Below are 24372 nucleotides of genomic sequence, written 5' to 3'. Positions count from 1 at the left end.
TAGAGGTCATCAATATAAGATAGTCACCAAGAAATCAAATAGGGAATTCAGAAGAAATTTCTTTACCCAGAGAGTGATGAGAATGTGGAACTCGCTACCACAAGGAGTAGTTGAGCCGAATAGTATAGATGCATTTAAGGGGCGGTTAGATAAGCATATGAGGGAGAAGGGAATAGATGCTGATAAAGTTAGATGAGGAAGGATGGGAAGAGGCTCGCGTGGAGCATAAACGCCGGCATGGACTGGTTGGGCCAAATGGCCAGTTTCTGTGCAGTATATTCTGTGTAATTCTATGCATATTAATAATGATTAGAACTGACAGGATGTTCTTCTTTTCCAGTTCCTTTCAAATGGCAAAAAACTCTTTTACCTCTTGAGCAAAGTTTTCTTCCTGGATGGGAATAACTGTATGTTAGGAAGAACAGATGTACTGAGTTGTTTATTTATCTGCTGTTTATGAAACTAGTCGCACACCAAGAATTTTAACCTTTACTTCTGTTTATGTTACTTAAAGTGGAACAGTGCTGTAGGAGCAAGTGTTTTCAGTTTGAAATATTCCCTCCCAACTAACAGGAAGAGGGGCCGGAGGGGGGAGATAAGAAATAGGAGCAGGAGAAGGCATTCGGCACCTCGAGCCTGCTCCGCCATTCATTAAGGTCATAGCTGATCTTCTACATCAACTCCACTTCCCCGCTCTCTCCCCATATCCATTGATTCCCTTAGTGCCAAAAATCTATCGATCTCAATCTTAAATATATTCAGCGACTGAGCCTCCACAGTCCTCTGGGGTAGGGAATTCCAAAGATAGGAGGAAAGGGATGGCAGCAGTTGAGAGAGACTGTAGTCAAGCTCCACTTGCTGTCAGCCTGATGCGCATACAAGGGAAGATGCATTAATGAAAGAATTTAGAAGCAGGATTGGCATCCTCCATGTTGCTGGATGCAGGTCCGAGAGCTGTCAATGGTGCATGTATTGAGCACCAGGCTTGAGGAATGGCACCCAGGGTCTGACTGGTGCTGAGCTAGTAGCTGATGGACCTGCCACCTGCATCAGGTGGATGGTTCTTTCCCACACGGACATGAACAGTCCAGCAAGCTGCCAGGGATGAGAGAGAAAAAAGATTCCTCTTAACCAAGGGGCCCTCATTCTGCTTTCCTGGCCACCCTCCCACCTTGCACCGCCTGTAAACTTGGAGCTCATCCAAAACTCTGCTGCCCATGTCCTGACTCGCACCAGTTCTCGTTCACCCATCACCCCCTGTGCTCGCTGCCCGTGTCCTAACTCGCACCAGTTCTTGTTCACCCATCACCCCCTGTGCTCGCTGCCCGTGTCCTAACTCGCACCAGTTCTCGTTCACCCATCACCCCCTGTGCTCGCTGCCCGTGTCCTAACTCGCACCAGTTCTCGTTCACCCATCACCCCCTGTGCTCACTGCCCCGTGTCCTAACTCGCACCAGTTCTCGTTCACCCATCACCCCCTGTGCTCACTGCCCCGTGTCCTAACTCGCACCAGTTCCCGTTCACCCATCACCCACTGTGCTCACTGCCCGTGTCCTAACTCGCACCAGTTCTCGTTCACCCAGCACCCCCTGTGCTCACTGCCCCGTGTCCTAACTCGCACCAGTTCTCGTTCACCCAGCACCCACCCTGTGCTCACTGCCCGTGTCCTAACTCGCACCAGTTCTCGTTCACCCAGCACCCCCTGTGCTCGCTGCCCGTGTCCTAACTCGCACCAGTTCTCGTTCACCCATCACCCCCTGTGCTCACTGCCCGTGTCCTAACTCGCACCAGTTCCCGTTCACCCATCACCCCCTGCGCTCACTGCCCGTGTCCTAACTCGCACCAGTTCTCGTTCACCCATCACCCCCTGTGCTCGCTGCCCGTGTCCTAACTCGCACCAGTTCTCGTTCACCCATCACCCCCTGTGCTCGCTGCCCGTGTCCTAACTCGCACCAGTTCTCGTTCACCCATCACCCCCTGTGCTCACTGCCCCGTGTCCTAACTCGCACCAGTTCCCGTTCACCCATCACCCACTGTGCTCACTGCCCGTGTCCTAACTCGCACCAGTTCTCGTTCACCCAGCACCCCCTGTGCTCGCTGACCTACATTGGCTCCTGGTCTGGCAACACCTCGATTTTTAAAATTCTCATCCTTGTTTTCAAATCCCTCCACGGCCTCGCCGCTGCCTGTCTCTGTAACCTCCTCCAGCCCTACAACCTTCCGAGATCTCTGCGCTCCTCCAATTCTGGCCTCTTTCGCATCCCCGATTTTAATCACTCCACCATTGGTGGCCGTGCCTTCAGCTGGCTAGGCTCTAAGCTCTGGAATTCCCTCCCTAAATCTCTCTACATCTCTCTCCTCCTTTAAGACGCTCCTTAAAACCTACCTCACCTGTCCGAATACCTCCTTATGTGGCTTGGTGTCAAATTTTGTTTGATAATCGCTCCTGTGAAGCACCTTGGGACTTTAGTTTAGACTCACTGGAGTTTAGAAGATTGAGAGGGGATCTCATCGAAACCTATAAAATTCTGTCAGGTCTGGACAGACTAGATGCAGGAAGGATGTTCCCGATGGTCGGGGAGTCCAGAACCAGGGGTCACAGTCTAAGGATAAGGGGTAAGCCATTTAGGACTGAAATGAGGAGGAATTTCTTCACCCAGAGAGTGGTGAACCTGTGGAATTCTCTGCCACAGAGGGCGGTGGAGGCCAGTTCATTAAATATATTCAAGAAGGAGTTGGATATATTTCTTAAGGCTAAAGGGATCAAGGGATATGGGGAGAAGGCAGGGACAGGGTACTGAATTTGGATGATCAGCCATGATCTCATTGAATGGCGGAGCAGGCTCGACGGGCCGAATGGCCTACTCCTGCTCCTATCTTCTATGTTTCTATGTTTTACTACGTTAAATGCGCTATATAAATACAAGTTGTTGTTGCCTCTACTTGTTTCCCATCCTTTAGAGTAGTTCCTCTTACAGTACGGGTGTCATTCAATTTCTCAATGGCTTTGATTAAAAGTAACTGCTTGATAACGCTATCTTGTTCTTTTAAGGGTCCTCACTTCTGCCTTGACTGAGAGCGCTCATCACCATCTCCTCGCTGTGAAATGCACTCATCCCTACATGCATAGATCAAGCTGCAGAATGAGCTTAGCGGTTATTTTCAACGCTCTGCTCGTGTCCATCCTGGCGGCTGTGCTGTGGAAGTATGCAAAGCTGTGGGAACATGCCGTGTCCATAGAGGAAGAGTTAATGCTGTCCCAGCAGACCCAGGAGCTGTCCCAAGTGAGGATTGACTACCATGCCGCTCTGCAAGCCCTCATGGAAGATGGCACCAGGATGGTCTGCACGGGAAGAATGCACACTGAGCGGATCTGCCGGTTCGAGTCCCTCTGCTACTCTACTGAGGCTGAAGAGTTTGTCTTCTTCCACAGCAATGCTTCTGTCTTGCTGCCAAATCTCGGCTCCCGGCGTTTCCAGCCGGCTCTGCTTGACCTGTCTTCGGTAGAAGATCACACCACTCAATACTTCAACTTTGTGGAATTGCCTGTTGCTGCTCTTAAGTTCATGCAGAAGCCGGTCTTTGTGCCAGATGTTGCATTGATCATGAACCGTTTCAACCCAGACAACCTCATGCATATCTTTCACGATGATCTCCTCCCAATCTACTACACTATGCAGCAGTTCCCAGACTTGGACCGAGATTCACGATTGGTCTTTATGGAAGGGTGGAGTGAAGGGTTGCACTTTGACCTCTACAAATTACTTAGCAACAAGCAGCCTCTTCTGAGGGAACAACTGAAAAGTCTCGGGAAGTTGCTTTGCTTTACAAAGTCTTACGTTGGGTTGTCAAAAATGACAACTTGGTATCAGTATGGGTTCATCCAACCTCAGGGACCAAAAGCAAATATATTGGTATCTGGGAATGAAATTAGGCAATTCACTCACTTCCTCGTGGAAAGGCTAAACACTACTACAGACTCCAGTAGTGAAGGGTACATTGTGGTGTTCAGTCGCACAATCAACAGGTTGATTCTCAATGAAGCGGAATTGATCTTGGGCTTCGCACAGGAGTTTCAGATGAAGACTATCGTGGTGTCTCTGGAGGACCATTCCTTCGGAGATCTTGTACGCCTGATTGGTGGAGCCTCAATGCTGGTGAGCATGCACGGATCCCAGCTGGTGATGGCGCTCTTTCTGCCCCGGGGTGCCGTGGTTGTCGAACTCTTCCCTTATGCTGTTAACCCAGAACATTACACGCCTTATAAAACCCTGGCGTCTCTCCCAGGCATGGACCTGCAGTACGTTGCCTGGCAGAATACCAAGGAAGAGAATACGGTTGCCCACCCCGGCAGGCCATGGGAACAAGGCGGAATTGCTCACCTCGATAAAGCTGAGCAAGAGCGCATAATAAAGAGCAAGGAGGTCCCTCGCCACCTGTGCTGCCGAAATCCTGAGTGGCTATTTCGTATTTATCAGGACACCCATGTGGATATCCCATCAGTGATGAGCGCCATTCATCAATCAGTGAGATCCAAACCTGCTCTCAGAAAGGTCAAGTCAAACGGTATAATATATCCTGGAAAGGTGAGAGATTCCAGGTGCCAAGCCTCTGTTCAGGGTACCAATGAGGCAAAGTTGTCCATTTCATGGGAAGTACCTTGGAATCTGAAGTACTTAAAAGTAAAAGAGGTGAAGTATGAGGTATGGATACAGGAACAAGGCGAGAACACGTACATGCCATACATCTTGCCTCACCAGAACTACACATTCATAGAAAACATTAAACCATTTACAACCTATCTGGTTTGGATAAGGTGCATCTTTAATAAAAACCTCCTTGGCCCATTTGCAGAGGTGCTGGCTTGCAACACATAATGCAAGCTTGCTGGGCGGGCAAGGAAGAAACATCTTGTACTTCAGTAAGTTGTGTGGCTTAAAAATGCATATTTCAATATTCTGTTAGCCCTCTAGCTGAAAAAATGTGTAGTGAATAACAGGACAGATCTTTAATAATTGGTTTTTTGGGGCTTTGTGCACCATTGATTCAGCCTGTAGTCTAGTGCTGACTTGATGCAAAGAGGCACAGGTTCAAAGCCAATTAAGATGTGGCTGAAATGAAGTTCACGCTGGTTGTGTTGGATCACAACTAAAATGAGTAATAACCTGTTTTGGACTGGTTCTTAACGCAGTGGTTGGATATAACCCCAGGGCTGTCACAAATCAGAAGTTCAATGTCTAAATAAGGGTGGGCTGATTGTGAGCCACCAGTGGTGGTACCATTGGCTATTGCAGTGTGTGAGTCAGAGAGAGAGTGTGAATGTTTGAGTTCACGATGAAGGCAAATCTGAGGTTTTGAAGCAACACCAGTTACCTCGCTCATACGTGTGGTGTAGAAGTATTATACATCATTTGACAGAAGTGAAAAAAACAGCTAAAGCTTCATCAACAAACTTAACAAGTCGTAGCTGCCGCGAGCTTTACGCATGCCTCTTGTGATCTGAGCCACACTTGCCGGTATGTAGATTAGCTAAAGTGAACCCGCTTGTTAAAACGTTTTTTTCCCCCTCTCACAGCAGTTCCCATCAGCAAAGGTTGTCCCTCTCCAGTCAGAAACTGCACTTTGTTATAACTGCTATATTGCAAACTGGTGAAGAGCATCAATCCATCTTTGTATCCTGCGTAAATCATAATAACCACGACTCCTTTCAGACGCTGAGAACATGTTCCTTTATAAGCTTTCTGTTCCCCGTCTCCACCGATTTTTTAAATTTGTTTTTATGGGATGTGGGCGTCTCTGGCAAGGCCAGCATTTATTGCCCATCCCTAATTGTTCCATATATTGATGAAATTTGGAAGAAGCCTGACCAAAGTGCCAATTTACTTAAGTTTCCCTCACCTTGAATCGATTCCCCTGGTTCTGAAATCATGTATGTGATTTTTTTAAAACTTACCTGGTTCTAAATTATGATCTTAAACCCTTCTTTCAAGTTTTCTCTCTCTCTGGAAGAGAAAAAGCCCAGAGTACGCAATTGCAGCTCAATGCACTAAATTCTAGTATTAATCTTCTTCATTTGCTGAACCTCTCTACAGGTAGACTATCCTTTATCTGCACTTCTAAAAACTGAAAGTTTTTTCGTGGAGCGTAAGTCGTGCGCACGACATGACCCGAGTGGCGCCAAACATGACCCGAGTGGTCCGGGAGCTCTGCCTTTCCCTGTGAGCAGGGCAGAGAGTCACAGAGTTCCCTCCTGGGTAGGAGATTGCAGGCCGAGCTGGGCAGTGTGAAGGAGGTACCGGGAGAGTGAACCCAACAATACAGTGGCCCATCCGATAGCTGCAGCGGCCCGTCCGATAGTCTTTTCTTCCCCCCCCCCCCCCCCCCCCCCCGGGACCTGATTTGCAGGCCAGCTTAGTGTAGGAGTCAGCCGATATCTGGCTTTCCCACAACTGGCGGCGGCAGTCGAGCCCCAGACCCCCGCTAAGTCAAGGAATTCAGATACGGAGCAGGGGGAGCCAGAAACCTTGATCTAACGGCAGAAATCAGCAGCCGTTTTGTTAGTTTTTTTTTTCTTCCCCTAGCATTTTTTTAAACAGTCAGGCTGTGGAAAGAGTCTCTGTAGCTTAGCAACAGCTTCAGAGACGCTTCCAAGGCAGGGCCCGAGTGTTTACAAGCTGTTGCTAAGCAACAGTGTTTGTTGCCAGATACGGAGATGAAAACCTTCTGAAATCCGAAAAATTCCGAAAACCGAAACACAGCTGGTCCCAAGGTTTTCAGATAAAGGATAGTCGACCTGTACTAACATGGTAATCCAGATGTAGTCTCGCCAAGGCCAATTATAATCTTAAAATCTCCACTTGATTTATATGTTGTACTCTCGCGCCGTATTAACTTGCGGAGCAATAGTACAACATATAAATCAAGTGCTTACTTGCAGTAACCTTATTGGATTAAATATAAAAGTAGATTTGACAGATCTGCACTCGCCGTGGGAAGCACCGTGCACTGGGAATCGGTGCACAGAGGGCATTGGTCATTCATTCCGGCACGGGGACGATGGGCTGAATGGCTGCCTCCTGTGCTGCATCATTCTATTCATGGACTGGTCCTGCTGCCCTCAGTGTCCAAGTACCCCGTAGTTTTGTGCTAAACAATCACTTTGAGATGGGAGTGTGATAGTTTTGCACTTTAGAAAACACAGATTAGAATTTTCAGCCTTGTATTAATTAAATACAAATATAAAACACTAAACATTCAGCAAAATGCTGACAGTACAACATAAACTGAACTACAACAGAATAGTCTGTAATGGGTTAATTGCTCTTTGTAAGAAGTAACGTTTAGGATACAAACAGAAAATCTTTGGTTTCTAAAGACAAAGGGAGAGAAATTCATATACTTACTGCTACCTGTTAGCGCCAGCAATTCTCGCATATTTGTGGGCCCCTTCGCGTTGCCGGTAACCGGCAGCGCCCTGCAATAACAAAATGGCGGCATGCGACTTAACGTCACCCACGCGAACTTCGAGCCTAGCGCTCAATTCAGCGCTGGGCCCTAAGCACGGCAAGTTAACCTGGCGTGCAAACAGGCTGACCGGAACGATATCTGTAGCTGTTAAAGGGAGACACACATCAATCAGGTAAGTTTGAATGGAAGGGTTTGGCTTTGTTTTTTTGGATTTTATTAAAGTGGTGGCTTGCTGCAATATGTGAAAAGTTTTTTTAAAAAAAAGTGTTTTGGGAGTTGTTGGACATTTGCAAGGGCTCGGATGGTAAGTGAACGCCTTTGAGAAGACAGAACATGCTACATCCATGGAGTTCATGTTTCAGGTCGACGTGCTGCCTGACCAACTGAATATTTGCATCTTATGCTGTCATTTCACATTTACAGCATCCGCTTGAAGAGGGAAAAGGAAGAAACCGAAGAGGAGGAATCAGATGGAAGGATGCATCCCAGACAGCCCCTTTGTGGCCGGGATATCCGGGATGGAACCATCCACCTATGGTCCCACTGGCTGGGCAGGCTACCTCTTGTTCACCCACTGGCTGGGTGGGCTGCATTTCTTGGGTGTGTGAAATGTGGAAGACACAAGGGTGGAGTTGTGGTGACGGGAGGGCGGGAAACCTAGAGGTGCAGGCCAGAAGGGGGATAACGTATGAGGATACCCGCATCTTGTGTCCTTTCAGCCCCGCCGCTGGCCAAGGGCTCAGCCGTACCCCTGCCAAGAATGGGCTGCACCGTCTCCTCCAAGGGGGTGAGGTGATGGTAGATGTACCTCGTCATTGGTGCAGATTGTTGGTAGGTGAGTGATTGGAGGTTGTGCATTGAGCAGTGTGTGAGGCTAGTGGTGCTGTTGGTAGGTGACGGCTTTTGAAGATGCATTCACTGACCTTGACCAGTGGTCTGAGGTCATGAAGCTTCTTTGGGCACTGGAGCCAGGTGGTGAGGGTGACACTGCTGGCAGTGATGGCCTTAGTGATGTACTCCCACGTTGTTCTTTCTGGAGGGTCTCCTGGCCCCTGTGGGTCGCGGGCCGCTCTTGCAGTGTTGGCCCCCTGCACAAAGCTGAAGTGCTGCGTGTGAGACCCTGGGAGCCCCTTCCCTGGCTTGCTGAGCCATTTGTGTTAGTGCTGAGGCAGTTTTCCCATTTGTTCAGTTTAGAAAGGTAATTCAGCTTTAAGAGCTGAATAATCACATTTGGAACTTTTAAATATTGAATATTTGTAAATAGGGCTGAAAAATGTACTGAATCAGTGCATTTTATTTTGTCTTGCTTCAATGAGCATGGCCCCTTTAAATTTCAGAGCTCCTCACTGCCCACAATGCATTGCGAGCTTCGCGATCTCGCGCACAGACACTCGGGGAAGCAGCAACGGCGCACCAGGACTACAAATTGGTCCCGGATCCCTCGTGCAACGTCACCAGGACAGCGTTGCACCTAAGGTTAGCGCTGCGCCACCTACCTCCATGCTCCCCACACCAATTTAAGTCGATTAGTGCTGCGGCCATTTCGGGCTGCTGTTAACGGCTGCTTTGCTGGCGATCACCAATTTTCCCCCCAAAGGGTGCTGGCAAAGTGCGTTCCATTGATTCAGTTTTCTCATCTCACTTTCGGTATCAGCACATGATATGCCTCAAGAGGGATATTAAGGGTAAATCATAGAATCGTTACAGCACAGTAGGAGGCCATTCAGCCCGTCGAGCCCGTGCCGGCTCTCTGCAAGAGCACGTCAGCGAGTCCCACTCCCCTGCTCTTTCTCCGTAGCCCTGCAATTTTCTTTCCTTCAGGTACTTATCTAATTCCCCTTTGAAAGCCATGATTGAATCTGCCCCCACCACCCTTTCAGGCAGTGCATTCCAGATCATAACCACTTGCTGTGTAAAAGAAGTTTTTCCTCATGTTGCCTTTGGTTCTTCTGCCAATCACCTTTAAATCTGTGTCCTCTGGCTTTCGACCCTTCCACCAATGGGAACAGTTTCTCTCTACTCTGTCCAGATCCCTCATGATTTTGAACACCTCGATCAAATCTCCTCTCAGCATTCTCTGCTCTGAAGGAGAACAACCCCAGCTTCTCCAGTCTATCCACATAACTGAAGTCCCTCATCCCTGGAAACTGAAGCCCCTCATCCCTGGAACCATTCTTGTAAATCTTTTCTGCACCCTCTCTTAAGGCCTTCACATCCTTCCTAAAGTGCGGTGCCCAGAATTGGACACAATATTCCAGTTGAGGCCGAACCAGTGTTTTATAAAGATTCATCATAACTTCCTTGCTTTTGTACTCTATGGCCCCGATTTTCCCCGAGCCGTTGGGCGGGGTTTCAGGCATGTGGGGGGGGGATGGAAATCCGGAATTTGGGGATCCCGACACCATCCCGCCCAAAACCCCGCCCCACGCAACTTTCAGGGGCGGCGGGTACCTGCCCCGCACTGGGACCCGCCAAAACCAGGTGGGAAGGGATTAGTGCCAATTAACTGCCTGTTAACAGGTAGCTAACGGCAGTTTTTAGCCTAATCCCTATTTTGAGGGGTTTCGTGTGGGATTCCCGACGGCTCCAAACCACACCATGTTGAGCAGGCGGGCCGTCGGGTTGAAGGAGTTGGAGGGGTCGCGATGTCGGTGCTCAGGTGAGTGATGTGTGCATGAGTGCAAAGGTAAGTGTGTTTGGTGTGTCTAAAGTGTGTAAAGAACTTTTACTTACCTGTACTTACCTTAACAGCCTTTCTTCCTGTAGCTGTCGGGAGCCCATTACTCAGCCAGAACTTAAAGCTGAACGGCTGCGATCTGTGAAAAGTGACACGCCTTCAGCTTTGAGTGCTGCTGAGAGTTCTAACTGAGTCTGTGCAGAAGGACTCAGGTTAGAACCCAGACTGTCAGTGTTTCACAGCTTCAAACAGCTGTGAAGCACTGATATTTCATCTGTCAAGAAATCTTGACAGATGAAATTGCCATCTGTGACGTCACCTGTTGCCAGGTGGCCCTTAATTGGCCTGCTGGGCGGGCTTAACGAGGTCAATCAAGGGAAAATCGCGCAGATTGGCCGGACGTCGATGTAGGCGGGTCAAAAACCTGAAAGTTGAAGTCCCGCCTTCTTCCCGACAGGTTCGGGAAAATCTACCCCATGTCTCTATTTATGAAGCCCAGGATCCCGTACGCTTTTTTAACCGCTTTCTCAACCTGCCCTGCCACCTTCAACGATTTGTGCACATATACCCCCAGGCCTCTCTGGTCATGCACCCCCTTTAGAATTGTACCCTTTATATTGCCTCTCCTCGTTCTTCCTACCAAAATGTATCACTTGGCACTTTTCTGCGTTAAACCTCACCTGCCATATAAATGCACCACGACTGCATCACCTGTGCAGTGAGTGGAGGATAGTTACACCAATACAAGAGATGTGCGTAAAATCAATCCCAGTCACTTGCAGCAGTGCGGTCGGGTTACTTATCAGGTGAAGTTAATGACACAATTCACAAAGACAATGGCTGCTCTCAACAATGCGTATACGGGTTAGTCTGATGCAAGATAGCATGCACACCATCCTATCTGCATCATCCACTTTTGCTTCCTGTTCGCTTCTGGTGCCAACACAATGGGACCACTATTAGCTAATTCTGGTTTACAGGAAATCTGACTCTTTATGTTGATGCAGCCATTAGCAGCTTAAAATCAGCAAGCCAACCTGATCTGGAATAAAATAGATTTTTTTATGAATTCTAAAATGGAAAGAAAACCAGCTTAAATTCGAACATTTGTAATGGTGCTGCTGGTCTTTGCCAGGTGTCGCATTTAAATACTGAATGTTGACATTTCTGGATTACTGTGTTGTGCTCCTCTGCACACACGAGTTTAACCACGCATCTGCCCCTCGCCTGATGTACCATTCACGCATAAATAACGCCGAGCGCCATTAGCCTCACTGTTATTTTGACAGCAAAATCTGGCCTGTTACCGTAAAGGTAGTTCTAGAAATAGTTGTAGTGTAATCACTGTGCTACTAGATAACAACTATTTACAAGTATATGTTTTATTAGCAATGAGGGAAATCAGTGGCACTTTGTGTTCTCCCCAGTTGGAATCTATCCTTAAAAAGACAAAATTGCGTTGTTCTGTGTGTTTTGCTCTTTGTGTTTGTTTCAAGTTGTTGGAAGTGGAGGAGTGAAAACAACATTGGTTGAAGACAAAGATGTTCTACCTTGCAGTTTGTATTCTTTATTTATCTCTCTCTCTCTCTCTCTCCTTCCCCCCTCTCTTTTCCTCTTCGCAAACTCTCTTTCCTTCATTTCCTCTCCCTCTAACCTTACAGTGAATTGCGATCATGGTAAATTGCTCCTTGAAATTTAGGTAGGATACCCACTACATCTGTTCATTCTGGTTGCAGCAAATCTCCAGCATTAAGCGCACTTTGTACAGGTCAAAGTACTGATTGAGCTTCTTTAGAATTAGAAGCACATTATATATAAAACACTACACAGCACAGGTAGTCATTTGCAATACAAGCATTGGGACGACTGTTGGAAAAAGAGCCAGTTAGTCTCCCAGCGTCTTGTGAAATGATACTTGCCAAAGTTCAAGTGAAACTTTTATCAGCCAAATACCAGAAGTAAAAATTAGCAGCCAGGGAGCTTTATTCATCGGATCTCTTTTGATGTAGAAGCAACCTTTTTGTCATTAGCAACCATCTTACAAAATACTCACAATTGACAATGCAGCCACAGCGATCCTAGGAATCAAACTATATGGCCTGTATTTTCAGGAGGCTGGGGTTACAAGGCATATCAGATGCAAATAATTTTCTGACATAGCTGAGGCCAATTTGTTACCCTTGAAGAGAGTTGACTAATTATGTTAATTCCAGATGGACAGTTTGGGCCCTTTGAAGTACAGACAACCAGTCAATTAAAATCTACTCTTCGATACATTAAAAAATAATTAGGTTGGGAGGTGGTTCGTGTGGGGCATAAACACCAGCAGTTGGGCCGAATGGCCTGTTTCTGTGCTGTTAATTCTATGTAAAAAAAAAAGAAACTAGCGTAAATCTCCCAATTTATGATGTAGAGCCTACCTATTTAACTGTGCTCCTGTGTCAATGAGTGGCTCGGTATTGATTTTAAAGTCGGCAGCTATCCTGAAATCAGCATTGCCATGTGCTGATTAATCACTGGATGTGAACCCGCCCCACTGATCATAATGCACTTCTCCGGACCTGGGGCAATGCTTTGGCAGGAGTCTCCAGTAGGTGCTTGAGGGAGCCGTGAGCCTGATGATGCTGCAGGAATTTGGTGTGAGGGCTCACACCAAAAGTGAGCCCATTGGACCATCTTCCCCTTTTATTGTGTTGTAGAAAGCTCTGTTTGTACCGGCCCAGAACCACTTCTGTCAGAATATCCTTTAAAGAAGCTGCAGTATCTATGAACTATAATTATTTTTTATGTTCTCCGAATGTGGACAATACTGGCAGAGCCACATTTAGTGCCCATCCCTGATTTCCCTGAGAAGGTGGTGGTGCACCTTATCCTCGAACCAGTTCAGTCCTTGTGGTGAAGGTGTTCCCACGGTGAGAATATTGGGCAATGAATTCCAAGATTTTGACCCAGCGACGATGAAGAAATGGCGATATATGCCATGGCTCAGTTGGTGGCACTTGGAAGGTTGTGGGTTCAAGTCCCACTCCAGAGACTTGAGCACAAAAATCTAAGCTGACACTCCAGTGTGGTACTGAGGGAGTGCTGCACTGTCAGAGATGCCATCTTGTGGATGAGACATTGAACCGAGGCTCCGTCTGCTCTCTCAGATGGACGTAAAAGATCCCATGGCAATATTTTGAAGAAGAACAGGTATTCTCCACGATGTCCTGGCCGATATTTATCTCTCAACCACCATCACTAAAACAGATTATCTGGTCATTATCACATTGCTGTTTGTGGGAGCTTGCTGTGCGCAAATTACAACAGTGACTACGCTTCAAAAGTACCTCATTAGCTGTAAAGCGCTTTGAGACCTCTTGAGGTTGTTAAAGGCGCTATAGGAATGCAAGTCTTTATTTCTTTAAGTCAGGATGCTGTGTGACTTGGAGGTGATGGAGTGCCCATGATCTTGCTGCTCTCGTCCTTCTCGGTAGTAGAGTTTGCGTGGTTGGGCTGTGCTGTTGGAGTAAATTTGGTGAGTCTCTGCACTGGATGGTATGGATGGTACATAACTGAAGCCACATTGCGCCAGTGGTGGAAGGGGTGGATGTTGAGTTCACATGTAGGGGTGCCAATCTCAACAGACTGCTTGTGCTGTTGCGTCTGCACCATATTCAGGTGACTATTCCATCATGCTCTTGACTTGAGCCTTGCAGATGGTGGAGAGGCATGAAGGGGTCAGGGCGTGAGTCACTTGTCACAGAGTACCCCGTGTCTGCCGCGATCCTGAAGCAACTGTGTTGATATGCTGGTCCAGTTAGGCTTCTGGTCAATAATGACCCCCCGAGATGTCAACAGTGGAGGACTCGGCAATGGTCATGTCATTGAAGGCCAGGGATTGGTTGCTGGCATTTTCTTGGTGATGGTCATTGCCTGGCACTTATGTGGTACAAATGATAGAGGAGTAAATTTTAACAGCCTTAGTTTAACACAAAAGCTGAGTAACAGAATCTGCTTGATTCAAAAGCTGCCAGCTCTCCCAAGCTGTTGAATAGGATTGCAGTGCTGGTTAAAACAGGACCAGTCTGCCAGCACCTGTACTGGCAGGCTAACGTGTTGGGTAGAGATCTTTTGTCAACAGAGGTATTGCAATCTCGCTGCTGAATAGCAGTCTTCTATTCCCTGCAGTGATGTGAATATGGTGCAGACACAACAGCACAAGCAGCTCAGCACCATCGACGACAAAGCAGTCTGTTGAGATTGGCACCCCTACATCTGAACTCAACATCCACCCCTTCCGCCACTGGCGCAGTGTGGCTGCATGAATAACATCGAATGAATGTGAATAGTGCAGAATAACATCCATTTTAGTAGATGAATAAAGAAAGAAAGACTTGCATTTATATAGCACCTTTCTTGACCTCAGGATGTCCCAAAGTTCTTTACAGCCAAATAAGCACTTCGATAGAAGACTAATAAAGTGCAGACGGCCTGATGATTAACTGCATGAGCTTTAAATCAGTAAGTGGGATGAACATAAAAACAATTCAAAAAACACACTTCAATTTTGGGAGCCAAACAAAAATAATATATTCAAACTGATGTAGAAGTATTATGCTAAGTGTTGTGAGAGAGTGTAAGAGAGCTGTATTGTGAATGTTTTGAAATGTCTTTAATATTTGTCTGATTTGTAATATGTGATTTTACTTTTTTTGGATCAGGGAATATTAACTATTTATTAATGAATCATATTGTTATACTGATCAGGGTGTTACGAACTGTACAAAAAGAAACATGCTGTTATAATTCTGTGTTGCAGGTTATTTAATATTGTGTCCAAATACATTTGTGCATTTTTGTTCCAGCAGAATTTGACCCAAAGGCAGTGTGATTTTTTTTTTTTTTTTGTCCAGTTTGCTTTTAGTGTTAAAATAAATCTGTTGTGACATTTCTGTATCTGGGTAATTAAATATAGGATTAGCAGATTCAAGTTTCATCTCTGCATTCTGTTCTGTATCTTCTCTGATCTGTTAAACCTGCACATTCACTTTGAAATCGTGAAATTGAAATATTTATTCCAGAAAGAAATTGGCAAAGTTCTCTGTGTGTTTACTCATTTATGGTTTAATAATTTGCAAAACGAGAGAATGATAGACCCTCCTCACCCCAGTTGTTAATTGTTACCGTCATTTAAAATTCAATTCCTTGTGTTCAAATCCCTCCGTGGCCTCGCCCCTCCCTATTTCTGTAACCTCCTCCAGCCCAGCAACCCTCCCAAGATCTCTGCGCTCCTCCAATTCTGGCCTCTTACGTATCCCTGATTTTCATCGCTTCCCCCCTATTGGTGACCGTGCCTTCAGCTGCCTAGGCCCTAAGCTCGAATCCCTCCCTAAACCTCTCCGCCCCTCTCTCCTTTAAGACGCTCCTTAAAACCTGCCTCTCTCACTAAGTCACCTGTCCTAATATCTCATTATGTGTCTCGTGTCAAATTTTGTTTGATAACGCTCCTGTGAAGTGCCTTGGGACGTTTTACTACGTTATAGGCGCTATATAAAAGCAAGTTGTTGTTGTCATCACCTTGCTAAACACCGTGGGAAATCTTTTAAACCAGCGGTTTAAGTCCATTAACTTCAATAAAATTGGAATTTCTGAATTGTTCTACTTACTGTTATAATTCACACTCACATTTGGTCTTGGTCTGCCCCAGCAAACTAAACAGTGATCGTGTTCAAACTGACAGCATAGCAATCATGCCAGTTGCTGCAGCAAGCATTGTCCTCGGTTTCTGCTTCATTCTCCTTGGCATATTGTCAAAACTGCTCAGCATGTCCCTTGGACCTACTGCCCACTTTAGTTGTGCAAAAGTCAAGGTTGAACTGTTTGCAACCACATTCAGCCAGAAGTGCCGAGTGGATGATCCTTCTTGGCCTCCCCCTGAGGTCCCCTCACCATCAAAGATTCCAGTCGTCAGACAATTCAATTCACTTCACGGTTTTATAAACCGAGGCATAAGGTACAAAAGCAAGGAGGTTATGCTAAACATTTATTAATCATTGGTTAGGCCTCAGCTGGAGTATTGTGTCCAATTCTGAGCACCGCACTTTAGGACGAATGTCAAAGCCTTGGAGATGGTGCAGAGGAGCTTTACCGGGGATAAGGGACTTCAGATATGCGGAGAGACTAGAGTAGCTGGGGTTGTTCTCCTTGGTGCAGAGAAGGTTAAGGGGAGATTTAATAAAGGCGTTCAAAATTATGAATGGTTTTGATAGAGTAAGTAAGGAGAAACTGTTTCCAGTGGCAGGAGGGTCGGTAACCAGAGGACACAGATTTAAGGCAATTGGCAAAAGAATCAGAGGGGACATGAGAATTTTTTTACGTAGCCTGTTGTGATCTGGAATGCGCTGCCTGAAAGGGCGGTGGAAGCAGATTCAATAGTAAATTTCAAAAGGAATTTGGATAAATACTTGAAAAAAGAAATATTTGCAGAGCTATGGGGAAAGAGCAGGGGAGTGGGACTAATTGGAGAGCTCTTTCAAAGAGCCGGCACAGGCACGATGGGCCGAATGGCATTCTCCTGTGCCGTATGATTCTATAACTGCTTTAGCTTTACATGTAACCCCCTTTAACGATACATATCTCTTTAGAAGTTCACCAGAAATGCACATTTGGGAAATTGCAGGCCTGCTCCCTCGGATTTTCTCATTGAAGTGGCATCCAAACCTGGGATGGGCTCTCTGGTTTTGTGGAGTGTTATAGAAGGCACCTGGGATTGGGAGTCCAGTTCTTACCTATTGAGAGTTTTGGAGGGGAGGCTGTTAACGTCCGCTGAATGCCAGTGACACCAGTTGGGCTAGTTGAAGAGTGGCCATGGGCTTCCAGTTGGCCTGATTCTGGACTTCGAAGATTCTTGATAAAGTGTTGTAGGTTGGAGGGAGTGCTTTCTCAACTATTAAAGGGGTTGCTTTAACTAACTAGCCATTGATAACTGAAGGAGGCTTTAATATCATTCATCATATTCCTGCAACACCGATGGACTTTAATTCATCATATTTCTGCAGCAAGGGTGTCTCATTAAATGTCAAAAAAATCTTTTAATGGGTGGATGGGACTTAATTTTTAGTGCATAGCTTTATTTATCAGCTCCTTTTACTCAAATTTAAGGGCAGCAATGTACACTAGTGCCAACAGACTTGCCTTACAAAGATAAACAAGCAGGCATTTTAACCCGTTTCTTTCTTCAAGTGTCTATTTGCTGTCCCTCATCGAGCGTGTAAACAAAAAAAAAAGCCTACTTATTGGCTTAAGCCATCCACTAGGAGTAGGGTTGCCAACTCTGGTTGGATGCATTCTTGGAGGTGTCATCACATGACCTCCTGCCTCCAATTGCCCCGCCCCCACACTCCCGCTATTGGTCACCTGTCCTCGCGATGCCTACCTTCCGATGGCCAATTGGAAAGCAAATAGTCTCTCCGTTACCTGATTGGATGATTCTTGACTCCGTCAAACAACCTTTTTTCCCCATCTCCAATATTTTTATAACTTAATGGCCTAGAAATTGTGGTCGGAGGCGTACCCCCGGAGTACGCCTCCGACCCGCGAAAGAATTCCGGAAGTACCTCCTGGCGCCCAGGCTGCGAAGTGTTGCGGTCTCGGGCCTCGAAGGGGAGGGCAGTGTCATGGCCCACGGACCCCAGGGGCGCAAGCGTCCGGTCCTCCAATGACAATGAAGATTCCATTGTGGTCATTTACAAAGGGAATCCTCTAATATGCAATGGAATCCCGAAATGTAAACATTAATACAATTGCAATTTTATTCACAAGTTTCTTCATTGCACCAACCTCAATAAAAATTTAATTTTTTGATAATTTGTAATCCGGGCCAATATTTGCATAAACTCATTTAATAAAGTGTATGTGCATAATTTTGGATTTTTAAATGTTTTATTTAAGCCTTAGGTATCCCCTTACGCTGATGCAAGCAGGCCCTATGCCTGCTTGCAACAACCGTAAGACTTACGTGGGCAATTGCTGGCCAAATAGCCCAGCTCTGCATCAGCAAAACTCAGTTTTCAGGTGGTTTGGATGATCTGTCAAGGCGTACCTTGACAGATCGCAAGTTCCAGATTTTGCGCAAGCGGGTGTGGAAATCCGGAACTTGCGGCGCATTTCAAAGGGAATATGAGAGTACACTCATAGACTCCGCAATTTCAGGGCCAGCAAACAAAAATCTTCAAAGAATTTTTTTTTTAAAGCCACAATTTGTTAATGCCCCTATTATTTTTCTCCCGGGTGTTGCTCACTGCAGTGTCTTGGAGATTAATCTTTAATTCCTGGAGACTCCAGTGCAATCCTGGAGGGGTGGCAACTCCAACTAGGAGGTGTGACAGCCGACTGGAGTGACTGATTTCTCTCTCCCTCTCACCAGGGAGTCCACAAGCTTCCATTTGGTCTCCGCTCTCTAACTGGCAGGCTGAGAACTGAAACTCGCTGTCTCAGATCCTAAACCATGTGCTAGAAATCCGTGCTGTGTCCAGGCTATTAAGATGATACTAAGGTAGGAGGCACCATAAGTTGTGTGGACGTGAGCAGGAAGTTACAAAGGGACACAGGAAAAACTAAGGGAGTGGGCAAAACTGTGGCAGATGGAGTTCAATGTGGGGAATTGTGAGGTCGTCCACTTTGGATCTGAGAAAGACAAATCGGAATATTTTCTTAATGGTCGCCAGACTGATACCTGGGATGGCAGGAATGACGTATGAAGAGAGATTGGGTCGATTTGACTTATATTCGCTAGAGTTTAGAAGAATGAGAGGGGATCTCATTGAAACTTATAAAATTCTAACAGGGCTGGACAAACTAGATGCAGGAGGGATGTTCCCGATGGCGGGGGAGTCCAGAACCAGGGGTCACAGTCTAAGGATAAGGGGTAAGCCATTTAGGACTGAGATGAGGAGGAATTTCTTCACCCAGAGAGTGGTGAACCTGTGGAATTCTCTACCACAGAAGGCAGTTGAGGCCAATTCATTAAATATATTCAAGAAGGAGTTAGATATATTTCTTAAGGCTAAAGGGATCAATGGTTATGGGGAGAAAGCAGGGACAGGGTACTGAATTTGGATGATCAGCCATGATCTCATTAAATGGCAGAACAGGCTCGAGGGGCCGAATGGCCTACTCCTGCTCCTATCGTCTATGTTTCTATGTTTATGTTTCTATGTCGCTGTGGAGGAGCAAAGGGATTTAGGTGACCAGGTACAAATCACTAAAAGCTAGTGCACGGGTACAAAAAGCTAATGGAACGTTGGCCTGTAACTCAAGGGGATTGGGATACAACTGAAGTGAGGAAGTTCTGCTTTAGTTGTACAGAGCCTGGGTCAGACCTGATCTGGAGCATTGTGTTCAGATCTGGGCACTGCACCTCGGGAAGGATATATTGGCCTTGGAGTGGGTACAGTGCAGATTGACTAGAATGATACCGGGTCTTAAACGGTTAAGTTATGAGGACAGGTTGCATAAACTTGGCTTGTATTCCCTTGAGCTTAGAAGGTTGAGCGGTGGTCTAATCGAGGTGCTTAAAATGATTGGGTGAATATGAAAAAACTATTTCCTCTGGTGGTGGAGTCCAGAACAAGAGGCCATAATCTTAAAATTAGATCTTGGCCATTTGGGAGTGAAATCAGGAAGCATTTTTTCATACAAAGGGTAGTGGAAATCTGGAACTCTCTTCCCCCAAAAGGCTGTGGATGCTGAGGATCAATTGAAAATTTCAAGGCTGAGATTGATAGTTTTTTTAGGCAAGGGTATCAAGACATGGAATAAAGACCGGTAAATGGAATTGAGGTACAGATCAGCCATGATCTAATAGAACAGCGGAACTGGCTCGAGTGAGCTGAATGGCCTCCTCCTATTCCTATGTTCCTACCTCTCTAAACCACAGCACTGATTCACTGAAAATCAAGCACTCCATAAACATGTCCCATTACAATTTAAATCTGACGCATGGCTGTTCCTGTTAGCAATTACCTCGGAAGGTCAAGCAAAGACTGACTTAAAACAAATGCAAGTAACCTGGAATAATTTCTCTACTGCCACCGCCCCCCCCGCCCCACAAGGAATACTCGGTTACAATAGAAACCTGTAGGCAATGTGCTATCAACTTTTTTGTATTATCTGCTTTGGGGTGGCGGGGGAAAGAAAACAGTTACTTTACAGAGAAATGCAAGGTTGTATAAAGCCTGGGTTCCTGTGCTGTGTTCAGTGCACAGAATTACTGATGCTGAGCCTGAGAATGAGAAACAATCTGCCGGGTAAAGCTGCGAGTTTGGAACCAATCAGTTAGGATTGGTAGTTCTATTCACTTAATGGTTCGGATTTTGTGTTAAGAATAATGGCAAAGCAATCAGCGCTCACTGTTATTATGGAGCAACTTCCGAAATCGGCTCATGCGCAGTTAAGCGTGGATATCCGGGGGTTGCTATCCGATTTGCCCTGCTCCTCCACAAGCTTTGCTACTCTGGTACCTCGCCGATAGACTTGGCATTCAAATCTACGAAGGGCGTGTTGCCCACTAAACACGCCAGAAAAAAGTTAGGGCTGGTGCATTCTGGTGTAAGTGAATTTTTAACGGCACGATAAGTCTTAATTGCTACCAAACAACCTCTGCTCCTGCAAATTAAATTTTACAAGTGTGGAATCTCATTGATTTAGAATTTAATTATTGGAGATTTAATATTTATTTTTCGTTCTGTCTCTTTTATCTCTCTCTCTCCCTTAATTCGCTCTTTCTTTCCCTCTATTTCTCTTTCTGTACATGAGTTTACATTGAATTAAATATTCTAATTTATACTTCCTGGTTTGGACTCTGCCTGTCTCACTGAGGATTCTTCCATCTGATTGGTTGAAGAGCCACTCTGTTGTTTGTCCAGCTCGCACAGGCCACAGATGCCCTGTAGAGGGCGCCATGCTGTAACGCCTCTCTAATAACTGTAAGTTGCCGCCCTAAAAAGCCGACAAAAAGTCTGTGGGCAGCTGTAAGCGTAATGAACGGTGAGCGCCGCTGACCGCAAAATCTGGGCCATTGTTACTATAATAAAACAACTCCATCAATTTGCAGTTGTAAAGACCATGTGATATTCTAAATAATTCTGTGTTTCAAATAGTGCATTCTCTCAGGCCTCATCTAAGGTGCAAGAGACTGAAAAAAAAATGGGCTGAAGTTGCGCTGCGTTATATTGGCACACTGATGTGTTGATGTGTTCTTAGGAAAATTCTTCTGTCTGTTGCATCAATAAAGGCCTGAAACCCAGACTGTAAGCTAATATAACGCAGTAACATTTCATCCCAATGGTGATATATTTCCCTTTACATTCCATGCTGGAAGTATGCTACGTGGATAATCCATTTGACTGTGACATCTTTTATATAAGAGGCAGCTTCTGGACAGATATTCTGAGGGTAATTGTCTTAATTGCAAATACAAAGTCACCTTGTAATTCAGCCTTTCTCTAGTTGGACGCATGCTTGGCACCTATAAACCTAGGAGATTCATACGTCAATGAAAAAGAGAATAAGAAAATGATGAAGGTGATGAAGGTATCAATCAGCATCCCGTGTTGCTTTGTTTCCATCACATCATTTTTGATGCTGACTCCTGCCTCTGTAAGTATGCATTAAGAGAACTCTATCAGATGACCGTCTCCTATCAGAACCTGCTTCCCTTCATCTCATCACTCGAGATTATTTTCTGCAAGGATAAGCCAGCAGACGTGCTCTACTGCAGCAGCTTCAGCTAGGGCTGAGACACTATTATTAATGGCCTGTCTCTTCCATTTCTGACTGATTCTAAAATCACGTCAATCCTTTTCTCATGTAAGAAATCACACAACACCAGGTTATAGTCCAACAGCTTTATTTGAAATCACAAGCTTTCGGGGCGCTGCTCCTTCGTCAGGTGAAGTGGAGAGATGCATAAAAACACAGCTTATATAGTCAGAGAATAATGTCAGATGCATCTCCACACCATTTCTTTTCTCAGCCCTCGTCCGTTTGCTTGGCAGACATGCCAGAGAGAGAAGCACACACACGGAGCTGATCGTGCAGCCGCTCTTTATGAAGAGCACTCCGGGCGGAGCAGCTATTTGATGGCAAGCCACTGCAGAAATTCTCTTTGGGATGGATATACATTTCACCACCTCTCCCCGTGTAACTGAAAAGCGTTCCACAACTCACTATTCAATTCATACTGACTTACAATTCATCTCGGGTACATATCCTGAACCAGATAACCTGTACCTTCCTGAAATGCTCTGGTGCTATACTACAACCAAAGCAACAACTTATATTTATATAGCTAGCACCTTTAATGCAGTAAACTGTTCTGAGGCACTTCGCAGGAGCGTTATCAAACACAATTTGACACCGAGCCACATAAGGAGATATTAGGGTGGGTGCAAGGAGGTAGGTTTTAATGAGCATCTTAAAGGAGAAGAGAGAGGCGGAGAGGTTTAGGGAGGGAATTCCAGAGCGGAGGGCCCAGGCAACTGAAGGCACGGCCGTCAATGGTGGAGCGATTAAAATTAGGAATGCGCAAGAGGCCAGAATTGGAGGAGCGCAGAAATCACAGAGGGTTGTAGGTCTGGAGGAGGTTACAGAGATAGGGAGGGGCGAGGCCGTGGAGGCATTTGAACTAGAGGATGACACTTTTAAAATCGAGGCGTTGCTGGACTGGGAGCGTTATCAAACACAATTTGACACCGAGCCACATGAGATATTAGGGTGGGTGACCAAAAGCTTGGTCAAAGAGGTAGGTTTCATGGAGTGTCTTAAAGGAGGAGAGAGAGGTGGAGAGGTTTAGGGAGGGAAGGGCCTTGGCAGCTGAAGACACGGCCGCCAATGGTGGAACGATTAATATCGGAGATGCTCAAGAGCCAGAATTGGAGGAGCACAGAGATCGCGGAGGCTTGTAGGCTACTAGTGTAATTGAAGAAATGAATCAATTTCTACATCTACATCTAGTAGTTTGCCATCTCTTAATAGCTTTCAGTTGTATTCAGCTAGTCCATAAGTTGAAAACTAGTGCCACCTTCTCAGGGCAAGTAGGGATGGGCAATAAATGCTGGCCTTGCCAGTGATGCTCACATCCCATGAATGAAGAAAAAAACACTGATCGCAAATAGGACAGGTTGATAAGAGATTGAATGTAAGATTTCATTGTATTTAGATTTGTCAAGGGAGGTCAGTATGTCAATTGGTGGATATTATGTTAGTTGTGTTGCGCATGGGATTGCTATTACACTCATAATTTGTATGTAACTATCCTCCACTCCCTGCATTTTGTTGGAGAAACTACCCTGCTTTTATCGGGAGACGTTGCTGTAGTTTCGGTCATGAGTTCTGTTTGCTGCAGTTTGTAGGGACTCTTTAAATAGACTCTGTTTGTTGAGTAAAGAAGCTGTTTGATGCGAGTCTTGCTGCAAGTCCCGCCCCACCTCCAACTCATTGGCTGACACAGCGGCGTCAAAAGACACTGGTCGCAGGATTGCAGGCTGGATTCCCAGCATTATTCTGTGCCTACACCATGGAACTATTTTATGAATTAAACTGGGCCTGGCCATTCACAGTGTGTGCCAAGACTTGCTCTTTGTAAGCTGCACCCTCTCCTCCAAACCTGTGGATCAGTGGAAACCTGACAGTGAAAGTAACCCCAATTTATTTTATTTATGTGTTATTACAAATCTCAGTTGCAATATCAAACCGGGGCCTCAATTTAATGTCTCGTTGTGTTTCTTTGAATACTTCCGTTCGTTAGTGATAAAAAATATTGGAGGTGGGGGGAAATAAAGACTGTTTGGCTGAGAGTCAAAAATCGTCCAATCGGGTAACGAAGAGTCTGCTCATTTCACGTTGGCCGTGGGGAGGCGGGGCGTCGTGAGATTGCCGGTGTCGACCGACCAATGGTGGGAGCGTGAGGGCGGCGACGTTGGAGGCAGGAAGTCATGTGATAAAACCTCCAGGGATGCATCCAACCAGTACTGGCAACCCTAGCATACCCTTGGATGCTGAATTGCGGGACTGCTGCCTGCCAGGACCTTCCTCTTAATAAAGACTGTGCTGAACGAGCGTAAGCGAGGAAAATCTGGATGGTAAAACAGAACTAACAGATTCAGGTGTTAATCCCAGATCAATAGTTTATTACGAGTGCACACGGGAGAACCACCTCAGCCAACCCCAGCTGGAGGCACTGTTCT

At 45.9% G+C, this 24372-nt stretch overlaps 1 protein-coding gene across 1 annotated transcript; it reads left to right on the top strand.

Moving 5' to 3' along the window:
- Positions 1-2796: 2796 nt before the first annotated feature.
- On the top strand, positions 2797-4921 carry pomgnt2 (protein O-linked mannose N-acetylglucosaminyltransferase 2 (beta 1,4-)). The gene has a single exon (XM_085993698.1). The coding sequence runs from the start codon at positions 3123-3125 to the stop codon at positions 4875-4877; it is 1755 nt and encodes a 584-aa protein (XP_085849824.1). The 5' UTR covers positions 2797-3122; the 3' UTR covers positions 4878-4921.
- The last annotated feature ends 19451 nt before the right edge of the window (positions 4922-24372 follow it).

Source organism: Somniosus microcephalus, chromosome 7 (genome assembly GCF_052327205.1).
Source record: "Somniosus microcephalus isolate GS21.2 chromosome 7, FLI_Smic_1.0, whole genome shotgun sequence".
In the NCBI taxonomy this organism is placed as follows: domain Eukaryota; kingdom Metazoa; phylum Chordata; class Chondrichthyes; order Squaliformes; family Somniosidae; genus Somniosus; species Somniosus microcephalus.
The sequence above is the reverse complement of the archived record's forward strand: the minus strand, read 5'-3'. Positions and strand labels throughout refer to the sequence as shown.

Coding starts and splice junctions, on each gene's coding strand:
- pomgnt2 (XM_085993698.1), top strand. CDS start 3,123: ATGCATAGATCAAGCTGCAGAATGAGCTTAGCGGTTATTTTCAACGCT.